Consider the following 20976-nt stretch of genomic DNA (forward strand, 5'->3'; position numbering starts at 1 on the left):
GCTGAAGATTGGAATAAAGTCATAAACCCCATTAGAAAAATATTCCAAATTTGTTCATTTAGGTGGCTTATTAATAATGTTGACAATAATTAATCTAATCCTTTTTTTTTTTTTTTTTTAAGTTGTTGTGGGGGCAGTTGATAGCTTGATTTTTATACCTGTAGTTTTAGGAAGGTTTCACTTTACAGATTATGTAATTCCAGGTGTCTCTTTGAAGTTGTGAAGAGAGTTTATTCATCCGCGTGAAATATTTAAGTAATTTTATCTGACTTTTCGATTATCAATTGGTTTGAATTCGAATTCAACTTCTTTAATGATATCATTACTATATTGACTTACATGTAAAGCACAATACTTGCACATGTCCCAGGTGGCTTAATTGGTGTCATCCATAAACTTAGTTTGAATGTCACCACTTGAATGAGAATGTGACAAGAATCTTGCCGCGTTAAAAAGTTACGAAACGTTGCATAAGCTTATACTGAGATAAGCTGCTTTCCTTAACGAACAAAATTAGCATGTAAACAACAAGTGAAAGTACATGGACCAAAATGAAACTTCATAAAATTGGTGGAGCTAAAATCATAATTTGGCGCATCACGGGATGTTAAAAATTTGGAGCAAATTAGTGGGGTGGGAGATTTCAATGACCACTTTATGGAGGTGGGGGTGGAGGTTGTTTTCGTCAAAACACACCAACAAACGAGTCTCTTGGAGTAAATGAACTGCCACTAACGTTATGTTGAATTACGTCATTATCCTTGTGAGCGTTTTCATTTCCAAGTTTCTCCTCGTCACGGGGTGGGGGCACTGTTGAGGAAGAGATTTTTTTAGTGTGACTGTCACATAGGATGGTATATCACGTGTCGTTATATAAATAGTATGATATGCGTGTTAAAAAGTTAGTAACTTAAAAAATAAAATTTCCCACCACTTAAATAGAAACACATGATTTATCATCTGTATTCTCGTTACAACTAAAAGTTTCTCATGTTGAGGAGCGGGAGCGGAATGGCATTAGAAAATTAAACCACCATTCGATGCTGAAAGAAGAGTGACCAACGTTGTTGAAACCCAATCACAATTAAACACGTATTTAATTGTAGTTTCAATTCAAAATATTTTGATACGTATTTATTTGTGATGGGTTTTTCAGCGGCGGTAGAAAATTTGGAGGAGCGCACTGAATCCTTGTCTCTTAATCAAGTAGCCACAAAAGTTTCAACAGAAAAATTCTAATTAGAACATGCAACCTAGCTAAAAAACAACAAATCACTCACTTTCACATTTTAATTTGTCCTTTTGTTTGTATTTTTAGGAAAAAAATTCAGTCAAATGAATCAATTTTTTAAAAAAAAAAAAAAAAAAAAAAGTCTAGACATTATATATGTTCACTGTTTGAAAAATCAACTTAAGCGGCTACTTAGGATTTGTGCGGTGGATAGCTAATAAGATTTAGGAAAACTTAAAGAAAAATCAGGTAGGGAACGAGGAAGAAAAACACAAGTAAGATTTCGTATTATGGGTAACTATTTGGTGCTTTTACACTTAACCCAGTTAAGGGAGAAAACATAGCATAACCAATGCTTTTCTATCATTGTTAATCTTTTACAACAATCTCATTTTGTTAATTTATCTTGCTACCAACTACATTTTGTTAATTTTTTCAAAGTTCATATTGTAATGCCATGTTGAGATCATATTTTCGTCTTTTCTTAAATGGAAAGGAAAGAATATTTCTCGTATGATCTCAAGATTAAAGAAAACAAATATATGTCTATCTCAGCTAAATGAGACAAAAATTAAACGAAAGATAGCGAAATGAGTCTGAGAATAAGGTACGAATAATTAAGACAAATTAGCTATGACACGATTTGCTTTGTTTAATTTAGGTAAAAATTCACGCAATATAAAAGGTGGCCGGCAGAAAATAAGATAATTAGATAAGGATATGTAATAAAATGGAATTAAGATAATTAGATTATGATATGTAATCAAAAGGAATAAAGACTCCAAAAAAAAAAAAAAAGAATTAAAGATATACGTTACTTTTAGTTTAGCATTCATGAAGAAGGGTAGATCCGGAATTTAACGAAATAAAAGATAAATACCATGCCATGTAAATGCAATGCATAAATGTCACCGTGCTTCGCGTCCGTATGACCGCCGATGCTGATGCCAATCATCAATGATGGTTAAAAAAACATCAGCTGTTGATTTTTCCGTTTTCCCCTTCCAGCACGTAGGTGGGGCCCATCAAACTGGGTCAATAAAATTCCATATAGCGACACATTCACATCGCCCAAGGCAACCGTGTGTTCTGGGGCCCCACGCGTCACGTCATGCCCGGCTGTATCGTCGGCGTTGATGAGGGTCCACGTCCGTGTGGTGCACCGCGTCCATGTACGCGTCTACACCCACCGCAAAAGCGCTCCGGTTGGGAACTGTCTGAAAAGACTATACTGCCCCCTCACGGTTCTTTTAGTTTTTATTTTTTTTTATTTTTCCGAAACGCAACCTAAAGCAAAAAGGCCCAATCACCGTTTTAACGCCTTTTTTTTCCCTCCGTCAAATGGATCCGGAGCTTATTTAATTTTGGTACCGCCGTTTATAGCGTTTTTGAGTGTTTTTTTTTTTTTTTTCCTTTTCTTTTATGGTGATTTTAAAATCGATTTTTTAGTGTGCACCAATGTATAGGTTGATGTTATTGGTTATTGTATCTTTTTTTCATCCTAACTTACTGCACATTCAACGTTTCTTATCAAGTTGCATGCATTTATTTATTTATTTATTTTTATTGATCTAATGCAAATCGTATATCGAAACATAAAAGAAGTTTGTTATTTTCAATTTTTTATTTTATTTTATTTTTTACCAAAAGTAAATTGAACTTTTTGGTTACTTATAAATGTTTAAGGTTGAGTAATTTCAGCTGCGGTTGTGAAATAATTGTGTGGACATGATATCTGTGATTTTTTTACCATGTGTGTGATGGTAATTTGATGATTGATTTGTGGAGTTGGTAGGGTACCACTTTGTCTCCAAATGTTGTGCATATCAAATATCAATTAATCTGTTCTAAGATTAAATGATAGCGGCAGCAACACCGATTCAATCCAAATGATATTTGGTGGATTAAGCGCTCCTTCGAAAGTTCTCTTAAAATTAATGAAATTGTTTTCGGCAAAAATGTTTTAGAACCAATCTTTAGAAAAACGCAAGTGATCTAAGAAAAAAACTTGACTTGCTTTCTAGAAGAAACATATAACCGGTGCTTCTTAAAAGAACCAATCATAATGATGCTTATTTCAAAAAGCAATTCAATGTTCTTGGAACTACAAAATATTTTCTCTAAACTTCAGTTATTTAAAAGTACTTTCAAACGTGTTAATTTGCTAACTCATTTCACTTAAATCTAGGGTTTAAACAAAAAAAGAAAATTAATCTAAACGAGAACCATTCAAAAGTGGACCTTTTCTTTTCAACTCTTTGTTCTTGATCTCATATGATGGGATTGCATATTTGTTTTGCACCGTCAACCCGATCATTTCTTGTCTTTTGTTTCATTTTTTAGGGTTTGAAGCATTTTGTCAACCATTTTTAACTTAACAAAATGTATAGTTCTGGTTCCCATATATATATATATATATATTATAAAAAAAGAGACAAGGTGGTGACTTCATCACTGCGATTTTGGGGTCGAAAATATTCATAGAGGTATCGTGTGATTCATACAGTACCAGAACTCGAACTCTAAACATGTTGTATGTAATACAGGCCTAAAATTCATTCACAACCATTTAACCAGTGGTGTTTTTGCTAATCATATTATGAACCATATAAGTTTAATATTCAACCCTTAAAATGTTCATACACTCAAGCGAAAACGTTATTCTTCACCGTCATCGTTGTCATCTTCTTTGTCTTCATATTTTTATTTATAACTTAAACACCGTAATCTTCATTTGGCTTAATTAATTACTAACACATTGCTATTCGTCCACTTAAATGAAATGATTTTGCATAATTGTCAACCAATTAAGCCGTCAGTTTGAAGCTGTCGTCCAATCAACAACCTGTCGTCCCAAATGGGTGGTCAAGATTAAACAACTCCTCACATGAATTTCTAAGCAAATATGACGCCAATACGTAAAGCAGGTTATAATTTAATTAATTATATTTATTTGGTACACTTGTAACGTTTTTTTAATCATTTTCATGTTATAATATGCGACAATGTTAATATATATCACTTTTAAAATACTGTAATATATATCGCTATGTGATGGTATCTCCATTATATTGAAAAATTGCTCGTTCGAGGCCCGTCTTGAGTCTTTTTTGTATAGTTTAGGGAAATGCTTGTATATATGTTGTGTAAATCAAACCACAAATCTATGGTGGTAAGAATCTAAACGATATCTATGTGAGTCGTGCAAGTAGTAATCATTCGATAATAATTTATACTGACACTATATTCTGCGGGCAACATTTTGTATTGCACATATAAAATGAAGAATAATTTAGGGCTTCATGCGAAAAATGCTTTTACTCCTATCAAAATTTTACTTCTAGGGTTACAGACTTGCGTGCATTATTCATGCATAGATAACGTCCATTTGAAGGCAACATCAACGTTGCCAATAGTTTCTCGACTGATAGATAGTTGATAGTGATACAAGTCTAAAAGTACGTTAATTGTCTGCAATCATTAACTTGTGCGTGACCTGTGACCTGTGACCCAATGGCTTATGTACATTGGGATCAAGGTGGTCTCAGGATCACTCTAAGGTCAGAAAACAAGTATGTGAAGGTCATCTAGGTACCATCCGAATGTTTGGTACGTGTCACTTTTGTGCCCGTCAAGTGTCTGATGTAATGCTTGCTAGGTATATTTCGGCAACCACTCAACAAGTTGTGTCTATAACACTCAATAAATGTTCTCGATAGCACTCATCAAATAGCTTCAGCAAATGTCGATATCTGGTAACATATATGCAACATAATTCGACTGACAACAACAAACTCACCACATGTTCGATGAAATGTGAATAAAATGAAATTTACTTGCGTGTTTCGCATTATGTTTATACCTAAAAAATTTATACCCTTAACATTAAAACCGCTCAAAATTCAAATTCTAAATCCACCGTAATGAAAAATTCTACAATATATAATTCCTCTTCATTGCCAATACTCGTTGTCACAGGCTCTACTAGATTCCTAACATTGTCAACTAGTGATGGACAATCATGTATATATAGCATATGCTATAAGGATATATATGAGCATATATTGTGCGCCACACTCAAACCAAATAGAAACCTAATTCCAAGTGATATGCATGGACCATGATTTGATCAAACTTGAAAACGTGTGGGACCAATATTCCACGTAGGATAGCGTAGCCAATGGAAATAGGACAAAAATGCCAGCCGGCAAAACCCAGCTTGGAGCCTTAGTCACCACACTTGTCAACCTCATCGATATGCTTTCATCACTAGCAGCTGGTTAAGTGAAACGAAGCTACAAAATCCAAATTTATTTTTGGTGATAATTGAACCCCCAACGTTCCTATCCTATATACAAACAAATGAAACAATTGTTTGTTATTTCTTTATCTAGGGTTGATGTACTGTTAACTCCAAATCTAATTGTCGGGAGCCCAATGATCAAGTAATTCAGACCACTCAAATTAAATCTGACAGTTCTCATTGACTCATGTCGCTTGCTTACCTCACACAAATCAAAAGCTTTGGTTTCTCTGTCACACAAACCAAAAGCTCTGATTTCTCTACATGACAAATCGAGAGCTCAAATTTCTTGGTCCTTAAGTTCCGGACGCCAAGGTCTAAAGAGAATTCAAATCCCTGTCCACATAGCAAATGCATGACCGATCATCTCATCAAAAAGAAATTTGTATTGGTTACAATAACACAAAGTACATGATGTATTACTTAACATGTTATAATAAGAGTGCCGAACATAATTAATATATCATGTTTATGTATTATAAATTGTAAAATAATAACGTTACATTACTGTGTTATGAACATATTAAAAATTTGGCCATGTTAACTGACCTTGAACTATTCAAAGTTGCACGGCACTTGTCTTTCGTGCCAATCGATCAAATTGGTCAAGGGAGGTTAGAACATGCATGTAAGTTGTAAAGTAGGAAACTTTCAAAGAATCAAAGTCATGAACTCAAGGTAATCTTGTGATGGCTAGACTACAAAACATGATGGTTTTTTTTTTGTCCCCATCGGATTTTCAATGGGCGCTAATGTTTTTGCTACACTTTGAACCTTGTTTTCATGCATGATAAAAAATATATAAAAGTAAATTAAAATAAAAACAACCAAATTGCTGCCCAGTTTGCTGTGGAAGATGTCTTTACTGACGTCAAGTACGTAGGTCAGTTCAAACAAATATACATAAATATATACGTACATATATATATATATATAAATATAATATACTGGTATTGACTCACATCATCTTAACCTTCAGCCTATCTGAATGGCCGTATAAATCAATGAAAGCAACGTATATCTGAAAATGCATATAAGTATTGTGGGATCATAATTTTCTAAAACTGGAACAAGGTAGATTGAAATACGCTTACTTTTTTAAAAGTTTGGTCATGAATTCATATAGTAAAGCTGCACAAACGGATGCCACCATCATCCTGGATGTTGACAGACACAATTACTGTGTAGCATCTTCATAGTAGTTGGTCAAAAGTAACAAGTCTGTCGTGATGAGAGATTACATGGTGTAATCACTGTAACGTATGGAGAAATTAGTATTTATTGGATTTAAAAAACAAAAAGAAGTACGAGTGGGAAATAGAAAATTTAAATAAATAATTAACTTTTGCTCAAAAATAAATAAATAATTAATTAACTAAATACAACGAAAATTGTAGAAACTTGTTAAGAGTCATGCAAATGGATTAACTTTTGTTCAAAAACGGAAAAAAAATAATAACAATTAACTAAATAAAACGCAAATTACGTACAGAATTGGAGGGCGGGATTTATGTTAAGAGTCATGCAATTGGATTCTTTGGCTTTCGTCGGCAGGAGGTTTTAATTTTTAAACATTTGATTAGGGTTTATCTGGCAATGGGAGTTGGGTAGGACCTTCCATGGCTTGCTGGAGCCACTCTGCTTTCATTCCATGAGCTACAACTTCATTACATACACCTTGAGACTTATTCCTTCGGCCTTGGGGACACGGTTATGATTTTGACGGGACTTTCAATCTGATCGAAGGAGATAGAATACCATGCGCACCAATTAGCTTACATATGTTGGTCTATGTATTTATATATCTAGTTTCCATCATATTTCTTACAATGGCTCGATTGGTGTTTAGAATTTAGATAGATTAAGTAACTCACAAAATTCAAGATACATTAAAGGTGAGAATGTGAATGACAAAGTTTTACATCAATGATCGACCAAATCTTCAAAGACTTATAAAGAGTTGGTTACTTTCTATATTACTAATTTATTTTATAATAAAACTTCAACCTTTTTTATAATATCAGAGCACATGTTAACCTACGTGTGAAGCGAAACGATCACACATACTCCACGTCAAACGTGTTATCTTATGACATGTAGAAATAGCGAACCTTAAAACGTATTAATAAGAACCTTGATATTACTGAGAATGGCAGTTAAACTTGGTTGAGCCAGTTTGCTTTCATTTCATGTGCCATGATGTATATGATAAACCAATATATACCATGGGTGATGCTATTCACACATTTTTTTTTTACTCTTCACATACTCTTTCTTAAAATTTATCATTTGATCGTCTTTGATTCAATAGACAAAAATTATGAAAAAGTGTAAAAGGTAAAGATGCTATACGCATTCCTTTCTTGTTCTAACTTCTTTTTAGTTGTACGCTACAAATCCACAAAAGTCAACAAACTCATTGGATTTTTGGATTTTTTTTCTTCAATATTTTGGGTTATATGGACAACAAGTCAGAAGGGTTTGGTCCGTTGCAGTACAAATGCATGGTTGAAACTGTCATGTAATTTATGATAGCTCCGGTTACACGGAGAACGTTTGCTTGAAACTGAATTCACATGCATTCTTTACCAAAAAATTTTAGGTGCAGCTGACGTATGCGGCAACACACCTTCGAGATTATTTACATTTGATCTCGGCTTGTAATTGTGTTTTTGCATGGGTTAGCCGCACAGCTTAATACTTGGCCCATTTGGTATTTTAAAACTTTTTGCTGTTAAATTTAAGTCAATGTTCAGGGATCTTATAGTAAACGGTTAGGTGTATTCGATAACTCTGGTTAGGGCATTTTTTTTTTCTTCTTCTGAAACTCAGTGTTTTGGGTTCAAACTCACATTCATCTCTTTTAGTGTGGTTTATATTAAGAATACCGCTAGTATTGAAAAAAATACCGTGTACTCTATACATTGGAGCATAATTCCATCAATTTTAAGTTTGTTTTTTGTTTTGTTAAAACCTTGTGCAGCTGTGCCTATTAAGATCAAAGAGTGACATGTAGGCTGTAGCTGCCAACAATTTTAATTTGGAGGTTAATGGACGACCTTGAAAAATAAGCATTACATAGCCCCCATGAGTCATGAGATAGTTTTTTATTTTATTTTTATTATTGTGGAAAAAAGGGATAAAGTTGGTGGTTTTGTTAGGACAGTCTACGATTTAGGTGGTTTGGAAGACTTACACAAGCATTTTAGTCTCTCACTTGTCATTGTCGTGTGTTTCATCAACGCCAAAAATCAAACCTATGATGTGCCACGTGGAATACGGATTTGAAATTCGTCCCCAATTAGTGGACCATTTGTGGTGGCTAGTCATGAGAGAGCTGAGACGAAGGAGAGAGAACGTGAAAGAAATAAAACGGAGTGGTCCTGCTGAGAAACACACAAGTGTCCCGTTCTGGTGCCAATGTGCCATGTGGTGGTCTTTCACCTTATCAACTACAAAGAACTTGGTACCCTTTTGAAAGATAAGATAGGGATAGGTATCCCTTTATGTATAGGACCCCCCCCACTCCCTACGGGGTTCTCTCTGTGGGACTGTGACACCATTCGCACTTTCCGTTCGGATGCAGCATATTTATTGTTACTTTATACAATGTGGGTTGGAGCCTATGGAGCTTTAGCCGTGCGTTTCGAGAAATTTTTCGTTTGTGAAGTAATACCATCACGTAATATTATTATTTTGTGTGTTTTATAATAAACAACCGACAAATTCATTTACTAGAGTCTAGTATTGGTTGCATATTCAAGATAACAATGCGATTGATGAAACTCGTGGTTGACTTGATCGGACACAGGAGAAGCGAGAGCTTTGCTTACTCGTTTAATCTAAGCCTATCTAACCTCAATCGCACCAACATATGCGAGCACAAGTAATGATTTTCACACTCCCATTTGTCGCACCAGCATTCTTCTTTTTCTTCCTCTTTTAAGCCTTCTGGTTGGATAAATCAAAAGACGGCCAACTATCAGAGACGGAAACAATGGCATAAATGTAGAGGAAAAAACCGGACGTGTGAAAATGACTACCCTAATTTTATGTACCTAAGAACCATGGAGAGAAATTAACAGGGGTTGTACTTGGCGTTGTAGGACGTGACCAGAAGCTATTTCCCACCACTAAAACCCTTCAAGAGGAAGTGACCAAAAATAAAGCAGAAAATGGTTGCATTTGCATTTCCATGCCATCAAGTACAATTTACAAGTCATCTTGCAAGAAAGCAACCTCCCAATCTCACTTTTGACTATTTTTATGATCCACCTGCCTCTCTTTTGTGAAATTTATGGAAAGGTCCTCCAATTATTTCCTTTTCACAAACCAGGAAAAATGTCGGCACATGAGAACAAACAATCCTATTGAGTTATATTATTCAAACCCTAGCCTGCGCTTCTATGACCAATTTCAGATAATTGTGTCATAATTTATGAAACTCCGCATATGTGTAAATTTAACTTACGCTGTCGATTCCAAATAAAGAAAAAGCGAACGTGCGTCAGGTAATCAATAGATAATGCTCCGTTTTTCACATCAAATTTCTATAATATGAATCCTAAACGAAACAACCGACCATATTTAGTAAGATAAGACTTGATGATTGTTGTTGTTGTTGTGTCATAATTTATGAAAAATAATTTAATTAAAAAACACTAATTATAATTTCAAGGGATTAATATATAATTAAACCCATATCTATGTTGTTGAACCTAATGCACTTATGTAGCACGAGCCACCCAACCAAATCACAATTAACGAAAATTTAAGATTCCAACAACTAATCAAAATTCAAAAACCATCTACGCATACTTTACCAAGCAAGTTTCTATTATTTTTCGGAATGAGCTTCCGACAAAGCTTTGTTCTTCGCAACTGACGACACGCTAATTAGAAGGTAAACCAAATGACTGGGAGGACCGAAAACAAATCAAGCTAACCAAATTTACAAAACAAATGATGAACATTGAACAGGTCATTAACAAACAAACATCGATTTCATTTTTCTAACGAAGAACAACACATAATCGTACATGTTTTACACATGATAGCGAGAGAGATTTCGTTTAGCTGCAAAATCACAGGTCACACAAAGGAAGCAAACCGGCCACCCGGGGTTTTCCCTTTCCGGCCTCTTTAAGCTCACCTAATAGAAGTTGTGTAATATAAAGCGACCGATTCGATCAAAATCTTTATAGGGTTCAATAATTATGAGAAGCTTTTTCCTTCTTTGCCATCCTTTGCATCTGTGAAAGTGTAAAGTGTCACAAGAATAACTAATCTTAACTGGAACTACAAGTGATGCTTTCCAGGTTGTACATGGGAGAATTTTACAAGTCACCCTGCAACGAAAAGAAAAGGTGAAACGCCTGTAAAAGGCTGCGAGTCTAAAGTTTGCAAGGAGGCATGTAAGAAATTAGCAAATAAATGGGTCCTAAAGATGCTACTAGACGAGTAGAGCTAACAATTGTTGAAGAGATAACATAAGATGGAACCCACGCGATGCTGGAACACCATAACGTTCTAGGGGACACAATTGAAGATGCATTAAAATGTTTAATGCTAGAGCGAACAAGATCTTTTGCACGAATGGCAGATCTTAAGTTGGATTATTAACGATTGAAAGGGCTCAACTAACTTGGGACAAAGTACAGATATGAAGTTTTTCATAGCACCAACCCTCGACCGACTGATAGTTAAATTAATGAAGATGGATAAAGATTGAGTACCCGCCAGTGATTCCCAGTATCCTACTTGATTCTAAATGTCTAAACATATAAACGATTATATATTGAACAATTTGTATACTTGAAGACAACCCAACATAGTATGTTCCAAGCCGTCGTTTATGAAAATTTGAAACTACGCTGATCTTTCAATATGCTAAATTTTCTCTAAGGATGTAGACGACGAGCAAGCTCTGACGAAAGAACTAGCAAGTCATAATTATTTATTTATGTTTAATAAGTAAATCAATTAAACCATTAAGTCTACGAAAACATGTCCCGATCTCGTACTGAAAATGAACTAACTGACCGAGTAAAATAGGCTTGTGACCAGAACATAATAAGAAAATATTTAATAGGGCAAAGACATTATCTTACCTGAAGATTGGTGTATAACAGCTGGAGCTAGCTGTTTAAGAGAGCTACTGGTGCGGCTTAAACACTGCATTTTTAACCAAGAAAAAAGAACCATCAACATCAATTGACTTCTAAATAAAATCAAATATTAGATTGTTACGATGTGCATCTGGAAACTAATAGTCTGCGATATTTGTAACACCACCAAATTCATTATTAGACACAATAATGATACAAAAGGAAGCATGCTTCTTCTTCTCCGCCTTCTTGGGCAGATGTAATTAGGTCAGGACCGAGTCTTGCATATCATTTAGGAACATTAAACCTTACTAATTAAAAACTAAAATATAATTTAGATTCAAACATGCTATTGCTGACCAGGTTTATAAGCAATACATGAGGAATCTTATAAGGTAAGTTTAGAGTCGTGTTTTTCGTTTTTATAAGGATGAACATATGCTCAAAGGATAAGAATTGGAAATGCAAAAAGTTATCTATAAGCAAAAGAAAAATATGTCAGAGACCAATGAGCTCACAGTATCATGGTAAAATGGACAAAACAGATTCATCTTCCTTCAGCTAGAGCTCATATAAGATGAGCAAAAGCATATTTACAAGGCCAAGGAAACTGACCATTCATGAGAGCTCACATAGAAGCTCAGCTGATTGTTACAGTATTCAAAAGAGTAACTAAGCAATTAATGGATACATGATGAAAAGCCAAAAACAAAAGATTGGACACAAAACAACGTCAATATTGAGAAGACAGCAGCAGCAACCATCATAGCAACAATATGATAAAAAACAAATTCAAAATTATAGTGTTTTGAATTAATCACCATAATATTCACACATCCTCCAATTGCCTTTCGGGGGATGAAGTTGCCTCATCATCTTTATCCAACTCTTCTTCCTGGTTTCCATTTACAAGAACAACACCGTTCGTGGAGTCAGCATCCTCCTCAACAGTCTCTCCTTCACCTTGATCTTCTCCATTCTCCTGCACCTCCTGAAACAAATACACGCAAAACCCAAAAAAACCCTTGAAATCATCCCTTCATGGAACAAACATTTAGGGAGATTTAAGTAAAGAAAATTAAGTCTTTATAGTTGACAATGCTTCATCTATAGAATAAAATTCCTTATGTACCCTCTACAGTTGGATCGAATCAATCATCAAGACTCTCGTAACAAAGTTTCAAAATGCAAGAGGCAAGAAACATAAACTTTTAGCCTGCAGTTTTTCAAGTTCAAGAACTTACATGAACTTCTGCACTCAAAAGGTGAGTTAAAAAGTGAACAAAATACATAATAACAACTCAGATGTGACTCCGCTTTTACCATCGATTCAAGAACCTTAGATGGTTTTAAACATCTTCATCAATTGGGCTATTTACCTCATGATCCAGATCTCCATTTTCAACTGGGGCTTCTTCATCAATCTGCATGCTTCTGAACCTTTCCACTAAGTTGGTGGCTGGCTTCTCAGCATAGACTGGGTATTGTTCAGCAGGAGGATGAATGCCTCTGCAAACGACAATAGAGCATTCAGGAGGAGGATGAATCCACAATAATCCAACAAAGCATAAGCGCAAGTTATTGCCAGTCAGTAATTATGGTGATATCTACTGCTGCGCTAAAAACTAGAGTTTTTCATGACCCTGATGTTGAACGGTGAAATGAAGGGTGGATACCTATTTTCTGCTTCTTTAGACTCAAGGGCAAGAGAAACCTGCCAGTCCTCAAACAAATTAGGATACTCTTGCGGATCGGCCAATGATTCTGCAGCTTTTTTATTGACCTGCCATATTGCAAATTAAAAGTACAAAATTAAGAATACTTGGAATAGCCAAATATATGCAAAAATCCCTTGCTTCAATTCAATTGGTGGATAAAGTAGAAGACACAGCAATTTTCCTTTAGTATGACCTCTACATCTCATATGTACATTTTACTTGAAAGAAATGCATTCATGAATTAACAAAAACACTGCAAAAGTCTAACCTTGTTCAGGTCATTTCTCCAAATTGAAACTATCTCTGAAACCTTGCTTGGTAGGTACGATCGTGCCATCAAAGCTGCTTCAGGTATCCGTCCACTGTAACGGAGGATAACGACGCTTTAACAAAGAGGACAACTTGAAGAAATTGAGTGATCATAATAAGGGTAAATAAAAATTAACCTTTCCAGCAACAGCTGTATGCATTCTTCCAATTTACCCAGCATAAATAAACACAGGAACGCAACATTATTCTTTCCTTGCTCTTTGGCAAGGGATGCAAGTTTTGATATTCCTTGAACATCTCCAAGGGAAGAATAGAGAAGCAACAAGCCAGAAAGGTCCATTCCATGTGATAGACAATCTTCAGCCAAATCAAGCTGCATCACCCATTCAAGCATATGAATCAAGATTTTGAATGTAAAAAATAAAATGTCAGACATCATAGATTCATAGATGTTATTCATCAACAAACTAATTACCACAATTGATAACATAGAATATCTAGTTCTTTCAGACAAGATAAGGGTACTTTATGAACTCTTTCAATCACAATGAGTAGATGAGCAACTCAATAATCTCTAGTGTGAGTGAATGTGAGGGTCTCCTGGTTTGTTTATTGGAGTTCGTACAGAAGATATCAGTAAGGAAATACCTTCCCAGTGGACATAGCTAATTCTCCCAGCCGCTTCCACTTGGATTCACTTTGGGCTCCTGTAGCAATTTCCTGTCAGAAAGAAGAAAACAAAATATCTTCAAGCAACCAATAAATAGGTATTAAAAAGAGTTCTCTATATAAAGGAACTACAAACCACAGTTTCTCTTCAAATTATCCAGAGCAAATCTTTTTGACAACTTAATAACAACAATTAACTAAAAAAACAAATCTCACCTTTGCAATCTCAAGTCTACCCAGCTGTATAGCAAGATCAAATTTGTAGTTAGCATCTGTAGCCACTTCCAGTGCATCCTCCAACATACCTCGAGATTCCAAAAATCGAGCCACACTGGATTTACATCAATATATCAGTCAATTTGCAAAGTAAGGATCACCAAAATAACATCTACAATACATATCAGGACAGAACAAAAGGACACACAGGTTATTGAGATAGTAAATCAGAAAAAAAAAAAAAAAAACATAATATACATGTAAATTAGATAATTATATTAGGATTCATTTTATTGAACTAATAATTGTACTTGTATGAGGACCAAAAAGCAACATGAAATGCAGTTAAGAAATGGAGCTGGGTTTTAGGCTATATCTAATATCACTAGATGAAGCACAACAGTTGCCAATACAAAATATGTTTTCCTACCTATTATGTTGCTCTGGAGGAATTGTTGGAAAGATTTGTTTCGCATGCTCCAAATCTCCACGTATAACAAGTGTTTTGTACTCGATCAAGCTGAGAAGCAAGGTGTATCCAATGACACTGCATAGGTAACAATATTAACAAGTTAAAACAAACACTCGAAAGGCATAAGTTGATTACCCTTCAGAACTGCAGCTTGCAAATAACCACTCACTTAAACTCTTTATCAATTAGAAAAAGACGACTTTGATTGGCAAGATATCCCAGCAAGTACATGGGCCGGTCCAGGTGAAACATTGTGGTTACCTGAAAAGTCACCGAGTCAAAACAGAGTCCTAACTCCAATTTTTTTTTAATGCTCGAATTAATGTTCTGAAAACAACAGTGACAATAAAACAGTCCGGTCAGAACATTGATATAAAAAGCCGCAAATTTTGTATACCTCACCACCAACGCAATAGTTAAGTCGCGAAGAAGAGTTATTGTAGACGAAACAGTCCCCGACCCACAATCCAGTTCTGACACGCTCATTTATTTCATAGAGGAGCTCAAAAGCATCCTCTACACCTAGTTCATCAACAGGCCTTCCACTGTCAAAATATGATGAGACTACATCCCTCTGCCAAATAAACCACACTAAGTTAATCATATGAATTATGTACAGAAAGAACTATGCAAATGAAAATGAAGACAGGATAGGAGAGCTTAAATGGGAAAATTACATCGTATTTTAGAATGTAGAATGATGAATCACTTGAGATTGCCACCAAATCGCCGCTATCAGCCCAATAAACATTCTTGAACAGTCAAAGCCACCAAAGGAACGTATAAAATTAGAACCCATGCGGCCAGAATAAAAAGTCTGATAATCAAAATTTCCTAATAATGTTATTGCACACCTTAACATTGACATCAATACGTCTAATCAATCTGCATTCCACCCAGTCATAGAAGCATATGAAGTCATTTGAACGCATTGCCAGTAAGACCCCTCCATAAATATGTTCTACAGAAAATGTTGGTCGAACATTCTTCTTTTCCTGAAATCAGTTATCAACTCAATCAGATTTTTCATACAAGGCAAAGTATCTGTTAAGGGAAATTTCCAGCTCTTTTCATAGACGGTGTATCTGCATGAATTAGCCATTGTTCTAATTCAAACAAAAAAAGCGATGGTTTTTATGCAAAGACTACATCTGCCATCTGACTGATAAGATGAATACAGAATTTCTGATAAGTATTCCACTTCCAAGTTCAAACTTTGCATCATTCACTGACTTTTGTCCAAATTGGTGTTTACAGTTTAACCAATGCATACATATAATGAGCAAGTTGTGAAAGCATTGCCTTGCTTGTGTAAAATTCTAGTGTATAAGTTGTGAAGGAAAATGGGGCTAAAGAGAAGTGTTCTTGCAAAAGTAACATTTGCAATCACTTAAAGGAATCCATTAATGGAAAACAAAGGATTCAAAAGGTTCAAAACCTGGAACGTTTTGCTATAAATTTTTATCCTTGATGTAGTTTCCCTAACAGCAAATTCTCCATCCACTGACCATACAAATTCCAATGCTGAGCCAAAGGATCTATTTCTCCAAGCTAAAGCTGTGTATATTATGTACTCGCCATCTCCACAAACAACGACAAACCTTCCATTGGGGTTGTGCTTCAAACTCTGAAATCAAACACAAAATAAAATCCATTTGTCAAAACAATGTAATTAAAAATAGGCACTTATAAGAATGTATAGTGCAAAGGATTCTGAGAAAAAATAATAATAATAATAAAGGATTAGGGACTTCAAGCAAATTGCTAAAGATATGGTATTGCTTCACAGAGTGATGCCTCGTTAGTCGTGACATGACCACAACTTGATCAATTCAAAATTCAGATAAATAATACTATAAAGGTTGGTTGGACACGAGCAGTCACACCCATACAGAACTTTGAACAAAAACTGAGACTGAGGAGAATGAGTTAGTAGGAACAAGAATCTTGTTTCAAATTGTTTCACATCTTCACCGCTCTCATCTAAATTTTGTTATTTTAAAATAAAATCTGTAATAGTATTGCATCATTGTTATAAGGTTAATGATCCACAGTAACTTGAACTGATGTATCATGTACATTCATGCAAAGAGAACTGTTCTGTCTACCATGGACAAGATAAACATCACAGCACAAAACTTTGAAACACCTTAACAAACGCTAACAAGGAAGGCAAACTAACACAAAAAAAAGATCACTGGGCTAATGTTCCTCAAACAGATAAACTTACTTGAGGATAAAGGTCACAGGTTCCCAACTCCTTCACGGCCAGAGGCAATCTTTCTCCATCTGTAGCCTGAATTTTACAATAATAAAGGTTCATCAATTCAAGCATAAGAACATCTAGTTCTAGGACCATGTCAGGCAGAATGATCAAAGTCTGAGCATGTAGGGAGATTGAACCTCAAAATCTGCTCCAACGCTTTTGATATTCACAGTTTGAATTTCGTTATGCTTTGCCCAAATAATTTTTCCACCGCTATCCATGCTAGCAACTGGTACTTCTCGACCAATTTTTACCATTATGGCTCCTTCATCATAACCAATTACAATCCTGTACGCATATAAGAGATCTTATGAAATCATCACATCAAACTATATTACAGTTCATGAAGCACCCACTCAGATTCCAGCATTCCGTAATAGTGAAGTTCTGGTCTTAATAATATATATTAAAAGCTAACTAATAATAGTCTGGATATATAGAAAACAAATAAAAATAAAGACAACGAGCTTACCGGCGTGAACCTTTCATGTACCCAAAGGCCCAAACACGTTCAAGTCCATAATTCAATGTGTTTTCAAGACTGCAAAGTAAATATGCATGTCAATTTTTTTCCCTTTCCTATGAGAGAACCATTACATCAATAGTTTAAAATATGGAGAGCTGTAAAAGGTAAGACAGAATTTAACAGCCTGCATATAAAAGGAAAAGAAACATAAAATGCAAATTCACCAAACAATCATGATGAAGAGTATGTTTTATTGATTACCTAAAAGAAAAACACCAAAATATATAAGTAGGCAAAGTCTTTCAAGAATGCAATATACTAACATGGTAAAATTCTCATCACACGGTGTAGATGCATTTAGGGCAAGTGAGCAAAACAACTGACCATAACAATCCCAAGGCAAACAAAATGATCCTCGGCAACTAAAATAAACAAATTGACACTAGGACATCCAAAATAGCTCAAACAAACACTTGTACAGTTGAAATTTAAATTTTACCGATAAGTGGTTGAGTGCCATATTCTAACAGTTCCATCCTCTGAACCAGTAATTATAACTGGAAGTTCCGGATGAAAGCAAACTGCAGATACATTGTGAGTATGCCCATCAAGTGTCTGAACACAACTTTTTGTCTGATAATCCCACACCTGTTTGCATAGATTCTGATTACAGTGTTTTCAAGAAAACTATGCATGCATGCACAAACAATGATGGTCAGGGCACACAAGAACACTGAATTTTCAGGAAAATGTTGCATACCTTTGCTGTATGATCATCTGAGCCTGTGATTAAGTATGGTTTATCACCGCCGGTGAAGTAGTCAACACAATTGACCCCTTTCGAGTGAGCATCCAATGTAAAATTTGGGTCAGGAGAGACAAGATTCCAGATCTGGAAACAAGACAATTACTAGTAAGCACAACTGATAATTTTCCAAAATAAACATACATGGATTACTGAGGAATATTTATAAACACACCTTTACAGTGTGATCCAAGGAAGCACTTGCAAAAGTGTTGGTGTCTTTAGGGTTAAAGGTCACTTGCATCACATAGTGTGTATGCCCTTCAAATATCTGAGTACAAATCCAACCTTTTTCCCAATCCCACAGTTTGATGAGCATGTCATCAGATGACGACAAAACATATGGAAGTGTTGGATGGACAGCCACACATCTAATGTAGTCCGAGTGTGCTTCAAAGACTTTAACTTTATCCATTGTATTATAATTGTATACACGAAGAAACATGTCATCAGCTCCAGCCACTACCCACTGCTTACGCACTATAAACTTTGCTGACCGAACTGCAAGCAGTAAATTTATAAATCAAACATGTTTGAATATCAAGAACATTGAGCTTATAGGAAAACTAACGTGCAATTACCTGGCAAATCAGAGACCTCAAAAGACTTTGCCGTGCTCTGTAAGTAAATTAGGAAAATTACAGTCAGCACTAACATAATTACACCCGCAAAAGATTTAATATCAGAGAAGCCAAACATATAAAGTCCCACAGGCAAAGAAACGATCTTTAATTATGGATTGTCCAAAGACATTCAATGATGACTAAGAGCAAATATTTAACAGAATAAGGTAATTTCTACTAAAGGAGGGACCACACGTATGAAACATCGTAACCTATGCCAGTACGAAAATATGACTTTTTCATTCACTAGAAGCTCAATTTGTAAGTTTTAGCAGTCACTCACTCATTGTGTTCTCGACTAATGCAGCCTACGGTTTGGTAGTCAATAAAGAAAAGCTTTCTATGACTATTCAGTAATCATACAAAGAGAAGTAGTTTCCAAGCGCGGCAAATACAGCAGAGAAGCGATAATTTCAAAATGCAACCATATACACGAGATCAAAACCCAGAAGCAAGTAATGAGCTTCCCCAACACGAAAACTAGAATCGGACAAGTGTGACATACCTGTGACTGGTAATTGAAGATGTACACAGTTCCCGAATACAGACTTGCAAGGATCCTGCCACAAAGGTAAACACAGTATAAGCAGAGGCCTCGCGGATTCAAACAAATTCACGATTACAGAAACAGTGAAAAGAGCTTAGTATTGGTAAAATTACCATGGCTCAGATGGATGTAGATCCAAAGACTTAACTCTCTCGGTTCTTTGCACAAATTTCCGCTGCGTAATTCGCAATCACAGTAAGTAGATTATCGAAAACTCCGGAACCAAAGAGCTCAAACTTGAAAGGAATAACACAAACTGAACGAAACTGAGAGAAATCTACCTTGATATCGAGCCTGAGAGGCTGCAAATCCACCATAGAAACAGCAGAAAATGGAGTAAATCAGTAAAAATTTCACCATGGAAAACAGTAAGAAATGCAGAGACGAAGTTAAACTAAGTAAAGTCTTGAAATTGAGAGTGAAATTTCGGTTCACATTTTCAGATCCGAGCTGAAACCAAAATCTGTAACGTTACCATTTTTTAGAGAGCTCGAGGAAGTCGGTGCGGAGCTCCGAAGAGGGAAGATGGAAAGACTCGGCGGTGGAGAGATCGAAACGAATTGAGTTCGGAAGCAGAGCTCGAATGGAGGTGTCAGTCTCTGTGGGCTCGCACGTTCAGTTCGCTCGCGAAGAATAACAGAGTGCGTGCGCGATTCTGTGAGAGAGGGAGAGGGTAAGAGACGGAGAGAGATCGGAAAACTTAATGTAGGCTATGGGCTCGGGCTCGAGTCCAAAAACATGTTTGTGTTTGAATTTGGGCCCAATGTTACGACCATGGTTTGGGTTTGGATTTGGGCCCAATGTTGCGACCATGGGCTTGAGACTGACTATAATATTTATATATATTTAATACAATCATAATCAGACAGTCAAATATAATTCATATAAATATATGTAGAGTAAATTGTAGCAATAATCCCTCAAATTTAATCAAATCAGAGCAATGGTCCCTCAACTAAAAATTCATTACCATTGGTCCCTCAACTCATCAAAATGTGTAGTTATGATCATTTTCTTCAACTTTGTCAGAATTTTGTCAAAATGAGTTATGTTGGAAATACCATTGCTACAATTGGGTTAAAATTGAGGGACTATTTCTCCAGTTAGATTAAAGTTGAAGGACCAATAGTAATGGATTTTTAATTGAGGGATCATAGTTGCACGTTTTGATAAGTTGAGGGACCAGTGGTAATGGATTTTTAGTTGAAAGACCATTACTCCAATTGAATTAAAATTAAGGAACTATTACTACAATTTACCCATATATGTATTTAATATAATCA

The 20976-nt window shown here is 35.5% G+C and overlaps 1 protein-coding gene across 1 annotated transcript; it reads right to left on the minus strand.

The window, feature by feature from the left end:
- Positions 1–10518: 10518 nt before the first annotated feature.
- LOC103929441 (coatomer subunit beta'-3) lies at positions 10519–20371 on the minus strand. The gene is made up of 26 exons (XM_048567267.1): positions 20169–20371; positions 19975–19995; positions 19807–19868; positions 19652–19706; positions 19105–19141; positions 18699–19024; positions 18479–18610; positions 18218–18366; positions 17725–17793; positions 17390–17540; positions 17217–17282; positions 16425–16613; positions 15841–15981; positions 15664–15738; positions 15384–15560; positions 15156–15247; positions 14945–15061; positions 14515–14629; positions 14278–14349; positions 13806–14002; positions 13628–13721; positions 13318–13424; positions 13021–13150; positions 12463–12632; positions 11645–11708; positions 10519–10882 (listed from the first exon to the last, which is right to left on the minus strand). Exons 1-24 carry the CDS (start codon positions 20169–20171, stop codon positions 12471–12473), a joined length of 2739 nt encoding a protein of 912 aa, XP_048423224.1. The 5' UTR covers positions 20172–20371; the 3' UTR covers positions 10519–10882; positions 11645–11708; positions 12463–12470.
- Positions 20372–20976: the final 605 nt, after the last annotated feature.

The sequence above is a fragment of a genome, unplaced genomic scaffold, assembly GCF_019419815.1.
Source record: "Pyrus x bretschneideri cultivar Hongxiangsu unplaced genomic scaffold, Pyrus_bretschneideri_v1 Contig44, whole genome shotgun sequence".
Lineage (NCBI taxonomy): Eukaryota > Viridiplantae > Streptophyta > Magnoliopsida > Rosales > Rosaceae > Pyrus > Pyrus x bretschneideri.